We start from the raw sequence: 16,411 nt of genomic DNA on the forward strand, positions 1-16,411 counted from the left end.
TTGAAAGAAGGTTACAGTAATTTAACAGGAAAGTATTCATATAATGACTAAAATACAATATTAAGCCCTTATGAATTAGGATTATACCATTGATTGAGGTCTTTTAAATATGGGCCATAAGAAAACTGACAATATCAGTGACACTGTGTGACTGATTTTACTTTGGCGTCACACAAGCAACATCTTTGGCCAGAATTGTGGTACATATTCATCTAGTGTTGACAGTTACATCTTTTTTCTTTCTATTACATTTCCTATATTGTCATATGGAAATTTTCCTTTGTATACTCTGAAACAACCTAAATTTTCCACACGTCAAATACAATCTAAACAATTTTCCCTACAAGATGTAAACTTACTGTGAGTGTTGGCGTTAGAATAAGGAGCATCGTTGATCACATTTTAAATACTGGTTAAATTTCCTCAGACCACTTATTTTTGTATGATGAAAATATCAAATTGCATCTACTGCTTCTTCTTTCTTAGAAAGCCAAGGAAAATACAAATGTTAAATTTATAATATTTGTATCTGGAAAGTGTTTGCAGAAGCTGGAGAAATTTGGTCTCCTAGACTAGAAAAAATACAAATGTCTAGCTACAGCCCAATTTGTCATAATAAAGCGCAAATACTAAATGAACAAAATTAATGATGAAGAGACTTGCCATATATGTCTGAAATATAGGATTAAGGCTAGACAAATGTTACATCAGTTCTAAGAAGCATTTTTTGGCATTTCGTTTGTATATTTTCATGACAAATAAGAAAAAGTATTATTGTGTGGCTAAGTTATCCCTCAGTCCTTTATGGTTCCCAAACACACACATCAGTTAACCAATGTGGTCGTCTCCCAAAATGATGGCAACATTTCATCACAATTCTGTACTTCAATTATATCTAGAAATTTATAACAACCAATCTAATTTTCAAACACAGTGGATCAAACAAACAATAAATCAATCTGCAACTCTAACCACACTGACTTTCTGCCAAATGCCATCATTAGTACAGTTTATTTGCTCACTTGAGAGGCTACAAGTAGTAGAAACAACCAGGGGACCAAGTTCTCTATTGCAGCTGCTGACGTCACTATGAAGCAGAAGTATTTCTCTTGTCTCGCTGTCCAGCTCAGACTCTCAGCTGATGCAAAAACAGATCAGTAATCTTAATCATGAGAAAGTTGTCCATCATAGGAGCAAAGCTCTTTCTGTTTCTTTGGTACTTGGTTTACCAACCCGGTTTGAAAACAATAAACTTCTATGTTGAAAATACCCTTGATGATTGTCAAAGTGCTATAAACACACTCAGAGCACCACATGGTTGTGAACGCAGTACAATAGTCCACGACTGGACGATGCAAGTCTGTAGTGTTTGCTGCTAAACTAGATATGCATGATCCAGAAAACTTGTAGGACTACCGTGTATGAGTAGAAATACCAGCCTACTTCCTGATAATCATTAAAAAAAAGCTATGAGTCCTACAGTCCACATGAAGGCTCCAAGTGATGATACAGAAGGTGACAAAAGTACTACAGGCTATAACTTAACTTTTGTTGAGAGGACTAAACAAGACTCCACCTGTCACCTGATTTTCTGAAGTGTCAATGTTGATAAAGAAATAAATGCACTTGCTCCCATGTGAGTGCCAATGGGCTGACACAAGTCACTGATAATGTCATATTAATATTATGAGAAATAAATTGTGGCAGCATATATTTGAACTAACTTCAATCCATTCACACACAATTATTTCCTTTGCATTTGGGTTATGTCTAATTAAATCCAATCCAAGATTTGCTAACACAAAGTCGTTACGTCACCACGTTAATTTTTGACTATGTTGGGTGCGCTTAGTTTAAAATATCCATACATTTGTTTTCATATGTTTGGTATGAAGTCTGATATTATTGTTTTATCATGGAATTTCCAACGGTTCCCACTAGTATAATCATAATATGAGCAGTGGAGAATTTTTTCAATTGAAAAACATCTAAAAACTCCAAGCATTCAATTCAGCTCAGACTTAGAAGATCACCATTGGCTCCAACCATAATGCAGGTCTCACCTTTTAATTTGTTTGTCATCTATAAAGCACTTCTTCTCCTTTCGGCTTTTCCCTTCATGGGTCGTCACAGCGAATCAGTGTCCTCCATCTAACCCTGTCTTCTGCATCCTCTTCTCTCACACCAACTACCTTCATGTGCTCTTTCATTACATCCATAAACCTCCTCTTTGGACTTCCTCTAGGCCTCCTGCCTGGCAGTTCAAAACTCAGCATCCTTCTACCAATATATTCACTTATCTCTCCTCCGGACATGTCCAAACCATCATCTATAAAGCACTTAATAATTCCTAAAACCGTTAAGCCTGTCAGTGGGTGGAGGTCTTCCAGCTGTACCATGAAATAAATCTACACTTGTTCAGGGTATTTTTAATTTGTATAATATGTTTGGAACAAAGGCATTTGCTTATAAATTCATCACAACTTCAAATTAAACTTTTTTGTTTTGGCATTGTCTTATCACTCTCAACTGTTCAATGCTGTCCTGTAAACAACCCCAACTGGCAAGAAGTCCTCATCTTGATTGCTTCTCAAAATCCAAAAGGTCTGTGAGAAAACGTCCTCAGTGCCGAAACTCTGGTTTTTTCACGTTCTTTTTTTCTTTTTCCTACTATTTTTTCACTACTATACTATAACATATAATAGGACATAAAGGTACTTGGTGTGGGAGAGGAGGATGCAGAAGACAGGGTTAGATGGAGGCAACTGATTCGCTGTGGCGACCCCTGAAGGGAAAAGGCGAAAGGAGAAGATTGTCTTCTCATTTATTTTAAATTGTAATGTCATTAGATGAAAAGAAATCATAATGAAATTCTATGTATAAATAAATATGAATAAATTAGCCATTGCCATAAAGCAGAGCCTGAAGTTGAGGTGATCAGTGCTCACATTAATTCCAGGCCATTTTGATCCAGTTAAGACTGAACAGACAAAAATAGGGCTTTGGGTTCATCTCTAAACATTTGAAAAGGGTCATCTTCCTTGCAGACCTCAGCCGGATTTGCTTCCCAAGAAGGAAATGACTGCTACCTCCACTGCACTTGGGTCATGACTTGATTTGAGCAGCCAAACTACAAAGAGATTAATCTATTTATAGGAAAACAGTGCTACAGTACAGTGATCAGGGGTAAAAGGAACCCCGCGAGACGGAAAGACAGTCAGATGTTACTCACCTACTGTCAAGATCAACAAGGAACTTTGCCAATTCCAAGGCTTTATAGCTCAGATCTATTTTGATTACCTTTCCAAAAACATTAAACAGATCCCTTTTTACATTGCTGAGTTTGATTCTAAATAGTACCGCAAAGCTGTCTCAAACCATATTCCTGAAAAGTTCACATACAAGTAGAAAAACATGTCCTACATTTTCAGTTTTTTTGATGCAGAAAACTTGAATCCATTACATTTATGGTACTATGAGATGCTAAATGTCTAATAGGATAAATATTAGACACCAAGCACTATTTTAAATGTACTGTGAATCAATGCTATGGTAAAAACAATATAAATCTTATAAACGGAAACTATAATCCCCGCATCCTAATTAAATGTCCTTCCTCCAAACATCAATGGTGGTTATATTACCTCCGTTCAGATGAGTCACTTTCTGAACAATTGCATAAGCTTGAGGGATTCTGGCATGCTTTAGAAGTTAGTGCTCTAAATTGAATTTCTACACATGCTGTTGAAATAGTTATTATAAGTATTCTACTTATTAATCACATATTTCACTGAAAAACTATCAATTAGGCTGAGTGAACATAGAGGCCTACACCAGCCATCAGAAGGTCAGTTCCTTTACATATATCCACATTCTCCAGCCTGTCAAACAATAAGAAACAAATATACTCCCCATTACTCTGTAAGAGAGGATGCAGAGGAGTTGTGTCGATGAAAAAAGTTGGGAAGAGGCAATAAAATACAGGATTGTTGAAGAGACACCAAGAAGTACAGGAAGTGAGATAAAATGATGGGGTTGCAAAAGGTCCCACAAAGAAAAGAAACAGGTGGGTTAAGAAACACTGTGTGAAAGCCAGAGCTCTGTAGGCCCTTTGAATTACTATCCTGTGTCAGAGGGAGACCTCAAACATAGCAGTAAATTATATATAGAGAGAGATCCAGGAGGGATGGTGTGGAGCATAGTCAGTTCCATGAGAAGTATCCACCATGTGCATGACTACTGGGACCCGTCACATTGCATGCACCATAAATATCTTTTGTAATAAACAATAGGCAAGACAGGCTTTCCTACAAGGCTGTACTGGTTTTATATAAACAGAAAGAGACAATTATGTGTGGAATCAATATTAGTCATTACAGAGATTAAGAGTTTAGTTCCCAACAAATGTCATTTCAAAAAACAAAGAAATAATGACAAACAGTTGTTTCCAAAATAATTTACTCTCTCTAGTGTTTTATGTGGAGCTGGTGGAAGTAACATTTACAGGTAGAAAAACAGGAAGAAAAACCAACCAGGCAGAACATCAGAGCAAAGAAATGTATCATCAGTACAGTAAGAGTATGAACTGAAAGAATCAGCAACCCTTTTTTTCTGGCCCCTTGTCTCATGTGTGTTCATCAAAAGGCTACCAAGCAGATGGAAAGTTTTGTTCCCGTGTCAAAATCACTAAATCAGACAGTCTCTGGACTTGTTTGAGTGTAACTGCTCAGACAGGAAGTTACAGAACGATGCAGCTCTGGCTAGAGAAGGACTATACGGAAAAACACGCAAAACTGCTAACTACCTCTACTGTTGATATATAAAACCACATGAAACAGCCTAATACTGTATGTATCGTCTGAAAAACAAGAGCCTGAACAAATCCGCTTTTGAGGTTTAAGCTTTATGTCTTATTTCTTCCTAATTGTACAAGTCAGTATAATAGTATCAATTATCCTACTAATTACTGAAGCCCTGAGAATGTTCATCACCTCCTTACCTCCCCTCATGGAAGGGTTTGGATACGGGTGCAGATTCTGAGTCACTTTTCACTTTCTCCAACATTATGAGATAGGGTATTATCTAACATACCTGTATATTGACCATTCAATTTTTCTTGCAAAATCATTAAAGCCAACAATCAAAAAAATTATTGTAAGCTTATAATCAAAAAACAAACATCTGAGCTTATTAAAAACATTGCCATTTTACTCTCAATGTTATATATTTGCTTTGATTGCACTGTCAGTACATTAAAACTTTCCTGATCTTCCTAAACGAATAGGAAGGAACAAACAATACATGATCCAAATTCGCATCATAATTCAGATGTAGATTAACAAAATATTTGGAGTGGGACAAAATCTGTTGGGTAACTGTATGGTGATGGAGATGGGGCAGAGACAATGGATTTCATGTATTTGTTAAAGGTAACAAATTGTATTTGAACTGTGAAGTGTTTTCTCCCTGATAGTAAGAAGAGAAGCTCACTGACTTAAGAGTTCACTGTAAGCACACATAAAAGGCATGATACAATAAAGTTGAATATAAAAGACAACAGGCCTACACGTATGACTGATATCATCTATCTGAGTACTATAAGGAATGTGTTTGGTTTGTACTTGTTTAAATATGTTAAAACATTTTTTGCACTTTGCATAAAACCTCCAAAAATAAAAAATAAGTAATCTCCAAGTGAATCTTATCTCCAAATACAAAACTCCTCCAACGGTTTTTGTTGTTGTTGGGTTTTGTTCATATTAAAGTGAAAATAGAGGCATCACTGGTGTTTGTCACACATTCCATTGACTTGCTTTGACAATGGTAGTCTGAGGGCATGCGTGTTTGTGTGTGTTTGGTACTAATTAAGTCAGTGTTGTGTGGTTTGCGGGACTACGTCTAATTGCTCTCACACACTGCTGCATGTGATATGTCTGGGCTGGAGGTTTTTATGAATACACACACAGTAAACTTTACCATTCTGTTCATCAAGCTCATTGCCAATGTCCTGGCCCATGACCTTCTGTCGGCTGATGACAGCTGCTAGTGCATCCAAGCCTGCATCCTGGGCTGCAGATAGAGGAGACAGGACTGAGAAGTTTTCACACACTTGAATGTGAGACAAAGAAAAAGATCAATAGCAACAGGACACTGCAATGACAGCAGCATCACAAAGGGATACCTATAATATAACAGAGAATTCATTTCACAATTTCCTTGGACAACATAGATTACAAAAAGGGTAGTTAAGACAACACTGTACTTGTGAAATAAGGAGTCGACTATTTGGGAAATAGGAATGACCGGCCTTTTGGGGTCCAGCTCAGCTCACAGTGCCACATGTGAGTCATTCAGTAAATTATTCGCCTCAGCCTTGTTCCTGTCATTATACTACGGCAGGCCAAGATGGAGAGGAACAAACTGTGAAGCTCAAGAAGAGAAAAAGGCTGGTCTCCCTAGATTTCAATGTTTGACACAGTCTGTACCAATAAATTTTTTTGCGATCGCACATTAATACACTCGTCATTACCCTCTAGCAGGAATCCCACAGGAGAATAGAAACTTCCCTGTGGTTTGGTTTCACTCTTAACAGGAAGCTCCACTGCCAAACTGACAAAAACCAGGGCTGTAATGGAGACATTCCGATGAAGTGCCACACACAATTAGATGAACGAACATCTGGGTGTTCAAGTTATGTCAAAGTAATTCAGAGGACAGGAAAAAGGAGGCAATATGACTTATAATGTAATAATTATAATAACAGCTCAGCTTCAAACTTATTTTGAAGGAGCAATGGCTTGTAAGAATGGTGCCTCTGTCATTACCCCTCTGAACCATTTTCCTGGGCAATATGTAACTGTAGTTGAGGATACTATTTCCTACAGTAAGTGTATAATCCCCCACGGCTTTATGTCACACACCACTAAGTACAAGGCTTCAGCTAGCTCAGCATTCTCAGTACATATCACTGCAATATGATGTTGCTTCAAAAAAATTATGTACACACTATAATATGCTTATCTAATAATAGTACCCGCACTGTCATTTAAGAATTTGCAGATTAGTTACTTGTAAATGCTGAAGTCCTGCAAGAAACTGAACCACAAGTGACTAAAAAGCAAACAATAAAATCCTTTGTCCACTGAGATTGAAAATTGCATTCCATTTAGCTTTTAGAAATCATGTGTGATTACCTTCAATGATTTGCTGTTGCTGATTTTTAATCTCTCCAAAGCTCAGCCCTCTGGTCTCCTCCGTTTCATTGATCAACCAGGGGTTTGTGGCAACACCAGGACCCCCTCCTGCCCCTTCAGTCAACAGTGCTGACCTTTGAAATATCATCATAGCAGTAATTAGTTGTGTAAATTTACCTTTAATATCACATGAAAGAGCTTTAAAAAAAATTAAACTCATGAAACGCAGAAAAGCAGAAAAGTAGTTGTGAACATATCAAAAACATGGAATCATCTTACAAGTATTTATCAACCTTTTGATCACAGAGATCTTTGTTTTTATTTCGTCTTTAGTGTTTCAAACAATTCCATTCAATTCAAAGGCCATATTAGCTTATTTGCAGCGTGAAAATTTTTTAGGCAAAACTATCAAAGGATTGCGGATTACTAGAGAGGATTTTATTCTGATGGCTAAATTAGCTTCATGAGTGCCTTTGAACAAACATCTTTCAAAAAAAATGTTTTTTTAAGGTTATTTTATGTTATCCAAATTCAAGCATCTCTGAAGACACACTGTTCAAGCTGTTTTTTGAAGAAAGGAGCTGACTAGTTAAAGCTGATCTCGCCAGAGGAGCAAAAGAGAAAAAGCATTTGCTCTAATCTCTCTGACAGGTTTGATTCCTCCAAAACAATGAGCCAACCTTCCACTTCCTCCATGCAGTGTCCAGTGTGTGAAAATCCGATTAACCCATCACTGGGGAGCGCCAAAATCAATCAGGCACATCTTTTGCACTACCAATGGGGCCTGAGTACCCAAGACATGACTGAAAGATTTAGACAGGCGAGATTTAACTAATTACAACTATTTCCAGTGCAATCAAACAAAGAAAAGGTTAATGAATAATGCAGGGAAGGTAGGTCCAAGGGGTGAACAGGGTCTTCAAATGTAGGTGTCATGTCCATCTTGTGCTTAGTTTGACATGGAGATGCTTAGAATTTATTGTTTCAGCAATAGATTAAAATACCCTCTGTTCATTTTCAGCTGGAGGTTGCAGAGATGAAGATGCTGAGGTTCTCTTTGGGAATGACCAGGATGGTCAGGGTCAGGAGGAACAGCGCATGTTAGAGGTTCTGGAGATAAAGTCAGAGAGGCCAGACTGAGATAGTTTGGACATGTCCAGAGGAGAGATAGTGAATATATTGGTAGAAGGATGTTGAGTTTTGAACTGCCAGGCAGGAGGCCTAGAGGAAGACCAAAGAGGAGGTTTATGGATGTAGTGAAAGAGGACATGAAGGTAGTTGGTGTGAGAGCAGAGGATGCAGAAGACAGGGTCAGATGGAGGCAACTGATTCGCTGTGGTGACCCCTGAGGAAAAAAGCCAAAGGGAGACGACCCTCTGTTCATTTTCACCTCTGAAAAGTTCTTACAGAAAAGAACAGCTTAGATTATTCAAGCATGGCCAATCCACCCCCCTCCTACATTTGGTCGTCAGAGACCACACAGGGGGAAAGGGTTTACCCACAAATCCAAATTACCATCCACATTTCACTCTTATAGTAAGGTCTCATTATGTTAACAATAAAGCATCCAACCACATGATTACAGTTTGCCAAGGTAATTTATTAGGCTCATGTCATTTCAGTTTTTTACGACGCAGATTTTATCTCATTCAATGTGTGAACTTTGAAAAACTCCTTGAAGTTCTAATGTCAAAATAAAAGCCTTCGGTGGAAAGTAGAGTCAAATAAAGGTATCAACTTAAGTCCCTCTCTAAGTTTCCTGGTGTGATGAAACACTGGTGATTGGTGTTACTCTACTGTCATTTCTTCCTTTACTCTTCAAAAAACATGTGTGGAAAGAAAGCAGACACACCATGAGTATTCTTTGAATGGCGAGTCTCGATTATTTAAAACAACACAAAGGTGTTGTGCAAAAATAATGTTTTTAAACAGACACTAGAGGATGTTAACAACATGGCCCTTTTTCCATTTCTTGTTCACCTTGGCCACAAATTTGATACAAAGTTATGTCTGCTTGCTGCCTGAGGTTGAGAGCCGTTATCGTGACACACAATCAGATGGCCAATAGGAAGTAAGGTTGGACATCCAACTCCTTGCCTTGCTCAATAAAGACCAAGATAAATGCTCAAGGGAGCATTAGAACCTGTAAACCCTCTCATAAAAATACACAGACACGCACAGACAGTTATACAAAAGTGCGTGTGTGTGTGTGTGTGTGTGTGTGTGTGTGTGTGTGTGTGTGTGTGTGTGTATGCGTGTGTTCATTTCAGGAGGTGCCAAATGTTTGATCAGCCATGCAAAGCAAGCAAATCTCCGAATGAAAAGCAGTTAGCTATAAAGTTAAGCATGCTCTCGACAATGCGGACAGATGAAGACCCTTCTGAGTGATAGAACAGGGAAAAGTTGTGGCACACGGGTCACACAGGATGTACAGAAACATTCACAGAAAGTTAGTGACCAATGACATATCACCAAAGTAGAGACAGGCCCTATGACCTCGCCGCTCAAGGATACAGACTAGACAATTAGGGTTCATTATTTTTAATTGGGCAACTAGCAGTGGACACTATTTTTTTAAAAGACCTCTGAAAGGTAAAACACAAAATCAAAGATGGCATATTCTGAATAAGACATCCCCTGAAGCATAATGGGGTGATGTTTGGTTTGGCTTTTCTGACACTAAGTGACAGTGACAGACTGGGACTGAAGTTGGAGACACTGTATTTTCCTAATTATTCACTAAGATGACTGTCCCAGGAATTTTTTCAAAGACACAGTACTCCTAGACAGGAACCACTCAATAAATCATAACAGACAATTTGTGGGCAGATTAAGGCTTAGAAGCTAAAAAAAGCACTTTGTGTCAGAGAGAATAACATTATATCATGAGACTCTATTGGTAACTTCCAAGAAATAAGTCATTAAGAACTACAGGAAGCAGGTGGTGTTTGAACGGCAGGCAGGAATTTAAGTGCGAACTACTGCATAAAAAGTGTCCATAAGAAGTGTAAAGACAATCCAATCCTTTAAAGTTTGTCAGATCATAATAACAAGGACTGCTGAGTAAGATTTACAAATACTAGTTTTCCTCCCATTTTGCTCAAAATCATTTGACCAGATTCAAATACCTAGAAGGTCCGGGTTCCATAATGTCTCCTTTGAAGGTGGCATTGAGCTGCTTCTCTCTGGTTAGCAGGTCATCAATTAGGTTCTGCCTCCTATCAGCTTCCGATTGCATTCTGATGGAGCCATGTTAAGTAGAGTACCTTCAAACTGGAGACAGAACTAACCTAGGAACGCGGACACTTGGAGCGAGGTCGGGTCTTTTCAAAAAACTCTACCGCCACCTACAGGAAAACAATTGTAACTGCATGCAAATGAAGCCATCCAGTGACAAAACGTGAACTCCAGCTCAGACTTTCACTGTCTGGGTCCTTTGAGAAAAAAGGATACACGTGCCGAGTTGATGATGCTCGTAACAAACTTTCTTTAAGATGGCCAATACTTTGTTTGAGCTTCTGCAGTGATGCCCGGAGAGTCATGTTGATCTGAAAGGAAGATAATTACACTAAATACCCACTCGTAAAAAAAAAAAAAAACCCAGACGGTTTTAGGATGAAATGTGCAGACAATGTCATTTAACTCGTGAATTTCACATCTTACCTTTGCAGGGTTACCTCCTGTTCTCTGCTGCCTGTTTCGCTCATGGATGTTTTCTGCTATTTCCTGTGCCAAGCGACAGGTGGCATCATAATTCTGTAACCTACAGATGGAGATCGAGATGTCAAGAGTGGGAGATTCAAAGATAAACATGTTATAATCAACAAAACAAAAGTAAATCGCTGGCCTTGTGTATTTTTTTTACCAGATTGGGAAAATGTTCTTGTCGGATTAAAAATTCATTGTAAGACACGTGGAACGTAAAAGCATATTTTGGGGGAGATTTTATAATGCAGCAACATCGGCTGATCACCCACGTTTAAATAATGTCAAGCAAATTACGACTAATGTATGTGAAAAGCTGGATGACAAACCATGACACCTGCGGGAGTTACAGCACTCAATCACACAAGGCAAATTTGCTATGACGTTGTTCCAGTGTTACGTGTGGCTCATGTTGGGTATAACGTCAGAAGACGAACAATAGCTTCAAGTTACGTTGGGTCATGTGACTTTCTAGCGTTACCTTCTTCCTCTTTCGAGGTTTCAAGCGTTACAAAGTTTGAAGCAAAATAGAAATGTAATGCCAGCAATGTTTTTTGTTACGATGGACATTTGCCTCGTAAATAAAGTGGTTATTTTGTAATTAGTCGTTAAATGCAATCTAGTATTGTCTGGTTGGCGTAAATACTGTATTTCCTTTGACAGGCTAATGCTACCACTTTAGCTAGCAAACACAAAGTGGATAATTAAACAAAGATAGAAACGCAATTTGTTGCGGTATATACACAGGTGAGCAAATATATTGTCGCCGATAACTCGTTATTTACCACGGATCCAGAGACATTGTGAGAAAAGTGAGTTATGAAGGGGGGGGATGAAATCCACTTCGCTTAAATCGTGCAGCTGTAATCAGCAGCAACTTGTGTCTTGTTTGGGTGTGACGTCAGTACGGCACACGGCTAGGGACAATTCACTTTAGCGTCGCGGTTTTTTACATTGGACGAAAACCACAATAAAGGCCTAATAACCATCTGTCCTGCAGAGACAACGACATGTCTCAGACTCAGAATTGACTTCTTGTGATTTTTTGAGTGCTAAAGCAGAAATCAGTCATTCTGCTCAATTATGAAACAATAATCAAAGTAATGTGTGTGTGTGTGTGTGTGTGTGTGTGTGTGTGTGTGTGTGTGTGTGTGTGTGTGTGTGTGTGTGTGTGTGTGTGTGTGTGTGTGTGTGTGTGTAATGTAGCCGCAAGAGGACACAAGCCAGTGTCTTATTGTGCCGGTCCCAAGCCCGGATAAATACAGAGGGTTGCGTCAGGAAGGGCATCCGGCGTAAAACTTTTGCCAAATCAAAGATGCGAATCAAACCTATGACTTCCATACCGGATCGGTCGAGGCCCGGGTTAACAACGACCGCCATCGGCGCTGTTGACGTACAGGGCGCCGGTAGAAATTGGATTACTGTTGGTCGAAGAAGGAGAGGAGGAAAGTGCGTTCGCTCGAAGAAAGAGAAGAGGAACACCAAGAGTATAGGACTAAGAGTAGGGACGTTGAATGTTGGAACTATGACAGGAAAAGGTAGAGAGTTGGTTGACATGATGCAGAGGAGGAACGTAGACATACTGTGTGTCCAGGAGACCAGGTGGAAAGGTAGCAAAGCTAGAAGTTTAGGAGCAGGGTTCAAGTTGTTCTATCATGGTATAGATGGGAAGAGAAATGGAGTAGGAGTTATCTTGAAGGAGGAGTTTGTTAGGAATGTCCTGGAGGTAAAAAGAGTATCGGATAGAGTGATGAGTCTGAAGCTAGAAATAGAAGGTGTGATGTTGAATGTTGTTAGCGGGTATGCTCCACAGGTAGGATGTGAGCTGGAGGAGAAGGAGAAATTCTGGTCGGACTTTGATGAAGTGATGCAGAGCATGCCTAGAAGTGAGAGAGTTGTCATTGGTGCGGACTTCAATGGACATGTTGGTGCAGGAAACAGAGGTGATGAGGATGTGATGGGCAGGTTTGGTATCCAGGAGAGGAACGCAGAAGGACAGATGGTAGTTGACTTTTCAAAAAGGATGGAAATGGCTGTAGTGAATACTTTCTTCCAGAAGAGGCAGGAACATAGAGTGACCTATAAGAGTGGCGGTAGGAGCACACAGGTAGACTACATCTTGTGTAGACAGTGTAACCTGAAGGAGATCAGTGACTGTAAGTGGTAGTGGTAGGTGAGAGTGTAGCCAAACAGCATAGGATGGTGGTGTGTGGGATGACTCTGGTGGTGAGGAAGATCAAGAGGGCAAAGGCAGAGCAGAAGACGAAATGGTGGAAGCTGAAAAAGGAAGAGTGTTGCATGACTTTTAGGAAGGAGTTAAGACAGGCTCTGGGAGGCCAGGAGGTACTTCCAGATGACTGGACAACTACAGCTAATGTGATCAGGGAGACAGGTAGGAGAGTACTTGGTGTGTCATCTGGAAGGAAAGTAGATAAGGAGACTTGGTGGTGGAATGAGGAGGTACAGGAGTGCATACAGAGAAAGAGGCTAGCTAAGAGGAAGTGGGACACTGAGAGGACTGAGGAGAGTAGACAGGAGTACAGGGAGATGCAGCGTAAGGTGAAGGTAGAGGTAGCAAAGGCCAAACAAGAAGCTTATGATGACTTGTATTATAGGTTGGACAGTAAGGAGGGAGAGACTGATCTATACAGGTTGGCAAGACAGAGAGATAGAGATGGGAAGGACGTGCAGCAGGTTAGGGTGATTAAGGATAGAGATGGAAGTCTATTGACAGGTGCCAGTAGTGTGATGGGAAGATGGAAAGAGTACTTTGAAGAGTTGGTGAACGTGGAAAATGAGAGAGAACAAAGACTAGAAGAGGTGACTGTTGTGGACCAGGATGTAGCAAAGATTAGTCAGGATGAAGTGAGGAGGGCATTGAAGAGGATGAAGAGTGGAAAGGCAGTTGGTCCTGATGATATACCTGTAGAGGTATGGAAGTGTCTAGGAGAGGTGGCAGTAGAGTTTCTGACTGGGTTGTTCAACAGGATCTTAGATAGTGAGAAGATGCCTGAGGAATGGAGGAGAAGTGTGCTGGTGCCCATTTTTAAGAACAAGGGAGATGTGCAGAGTTGTGGCAACTACAGAGGAATAAAGCTGATGAGCCATACAATGAAGTTATGGGAGAGAGTAGTGGAAGCTAGACTAAGGGCTGAAGTGAACATTTGTGAGCAGCAGTATGGTTTCATGCCAAAAAAGAGTACTACAGATGCAGTATTTACTCTGAGGATGTTGATAGAGAAGTACAGAGAAGGCCAGAGGGAGCTGCATTGTGTTTTTGTAGATCTGGAGAAAGCTGATGACAGGGTGCCCAGAGAGGAACTGTGGTATTGTATGAGGAAGTCTGGAGTGGCAGAGAAGTATGTTAGAGCGGTGCAGGACACGTATGAGGACTGTAAGACAGTGGTGAGGTGTGCTGTAGGTGTGACAGAGGAGTTCAAGGTGGAGGTGGGACTGCATCAGGGATCAGCTCTGAGCCCCTTCTTGTTGCTATGGTGATGGACAGGCTGACAGACGAGGTTAGACAGGAATCTCCATGGACTATGAGGTTTGCAGATGACATTGTGATCTGTAGTGAGAGCAGGGAACAGGTGGAGGAGAAGCTAGAGAGGTGGAGGTTTGTCCTGGAAAGGAGAGGAATGAAGGTTAGCCGCAGTAAGACAGAGTACATGTGTGTGAATGAGAGGGACCCAAGTGGAAGAGTGAGGTTACAGGGAGAATAGATCAAGAAGGTGGAGGATTTTAAGTACTTAGGGTCAACAGTCCAGAGCAATGGAGAGTGTGGAAAAGAGGTGAAGAAGCGTGTCCAGGCAGGATGGAACGGGTGGAGGAAAGTGTCAGGTGTGATGTGTGATAGAAGAGTTTCAGCTAAACTGAAAGGAAAGGTGTACAAAACTGTGGTGAGACCAGCGATGTTGTTTGGTCTAGAGACAGTGTCACTGAGGAAAAGACAGGAGACAGAGCTGGAGGTAGCAGAGATGAAGATGCTGAGGTTCTCTCTGGGAGTGACCAGGATGGATAGGATCAGGAATGAGTACATCAGAGGGACAGCACATGTTAGAGGTTTTGGAGATAAAGTCAGAGAGGCCAGACTGAGATGGTTTGGACATGTCCAGAGGAGAGATAGTGAATATATTGGTAGAAGGATGCTGAGTTTTGAACTGCCAGGCAGGAGGCCTAGAGGAAGACCAAAGAGGAGGTTTATGGATGTAATGAGGGAAGACATGAAGATAGTTGGTGTGAGAGAAGAGGATTCAAAGGACAGGGCTAGATGGAGGAAATTGATTCGCTGTGGCGACCCCTGAAGGGAAAAGCCGAAAGGAAAAGAAGAAGAATGTGTGTGTGTGTGTGTGTGTGTGTGTGTGTGTGTGTGTGTGTGTGTGTGTGCGTGTGTGTGTGTGTGTGTGCGCGCACATACCGTACAAATATACATACTGTACATGCATACATACATACATACAAAAACCCTATTTTCCTTTCTCCAGGAAAATTTACCCTCTGGAAATTTAGTGTTTCAGTTTAGTCTTTAGTTTTTAGTGTTTAATATTTCTATCCAGGCTGATCCTTTTGTCACATTTAATTAAATTCAGATTGATTCAATCCTTACGAGTTTTAGTAGCAGTTTTTTTTTTTATTAATTTGAGGGTACTGCTTATGGATACAGTTTCTAATGTAGCCATACAGTTTCTATGAGGTTGGAAAAACTAACTGCTGGCTGGTGACCACAGTAAGGGAAGCCCAAAGAAGTGTTTAGGACTACAACTCTGTTGCTTGATCACCACTCTGGAACAGGAATTTTAGAAGAAGATTAGAGAAGACAGCTTCAAATATATCATTTGGCTCCTACAGGGGGACAACCCCATCCATAATTTAAAAAATATGAAAAAAAACAGGCAGATTGTGAGAGTTTTCCTACAGGTAGCCTATAATACTCTGCTGGTGCTAACTTTCAACCTGACCCAAATTTTCAGCAGTCTCAATGTTTGCGAACGCACATAAAAACTTTGTGCATTCATTCCCTGCCTAGAAGGTCACAGAGATGTACATCAAAGAAGGATGAAACGCCGATGACGCGCCTACAGGAAAGCCGTAAAAGGCCAAACGTCAAAGAAAACCTGTTCATTTAGTCTTATATTGGCTGAGTTATTTTGACATGATACGTGACATCTGAAGCTATGGAGTTTTAATGTTATGTTTTACAAACAGTTTACATTAGGCTACATCTTTTTGTCATGTTTGCATGATCGTCCGTTATCAGTGGTCCTGAAGCTTAATTAGGACATCTTCCATATCGCGACCAGCACAGAAACTTAAATGTTTCTTGTCTTTTTTAAGTTTGGTTACATATGAGTGGTCAATTGTTCAGAATTTAGGCTCACAGGGCTTATTGATTGCTTACTGATTACTTATTTTTCATGATTAAAAAAAAGCCCTTCACCCTATGTTATTATGACAAATCACACCCTGTATACAAGTATCAAATGTTTTGACAGAATAGCCTTGATGGAAATTGG

At 40.1% G+C, this 16,411-nt stretch overlaps 1 protein-coding gene across 1 annotated transcript in view; it reads right to left on the minus strand.

Annotated features, from left to right (window-relative positions):
• Positions 1 to 11,804, minus strand: part of stx8 (syntaxin 8) — a 35,369-nt gene extending 23,565 nt beyond the window's left edge. Inside the window, exons 1-6 of the mRNA XM_068322508.1 lie at positions 11,684 to 11,804; positions 10,857 to 10,956; positions 10,647 to 10,741; positions 10,322 to 10,432; positions 7,194 to 7,327; positions 5,977 to 6,069 (exon numbers count right to left, since the gene is read on the minus strand). Of these exons, the coding sequence (XP_068178609.1) occupies positions 5,977 to 6,069; positions 7,194 to 7,327; positions 10,322 to 10,432; positions 10,647 to 10,741; positions 10,857 to 10,956; positions 11,684 to 11,700 (550 nt within the window). The 5' untranslated portion in view covers positions 11,701 to 11,804. The remainder of the gene's footprint in view (positions 1 to 5,976; positions 6,070 to 7,193; positions 7,328 to 10,321; positions 10,433 to 10,646; positions 10,742 to 10,856; positions 10,957 to 11,683) is intronic.
• Between the last annotated feature and the right edge of the window lie 4,607 nt (positions 11,805 to 16,411).

The sequence above is a fragment of the Antennarius striatus genome, chromosome 8 (assembly GCF_040054535.1).
Source record: "Antennarius striatus isolate MH-2024 chromosome 8, ASM4005453v1, whole genome shotgun sequence".
Taxonomy (NCBI): Eukaryota; Metazoa; Chordata; class Actinopteri; order Lophiiformes; family Antennariidae; genus Antennarius; species Antennarius striatus.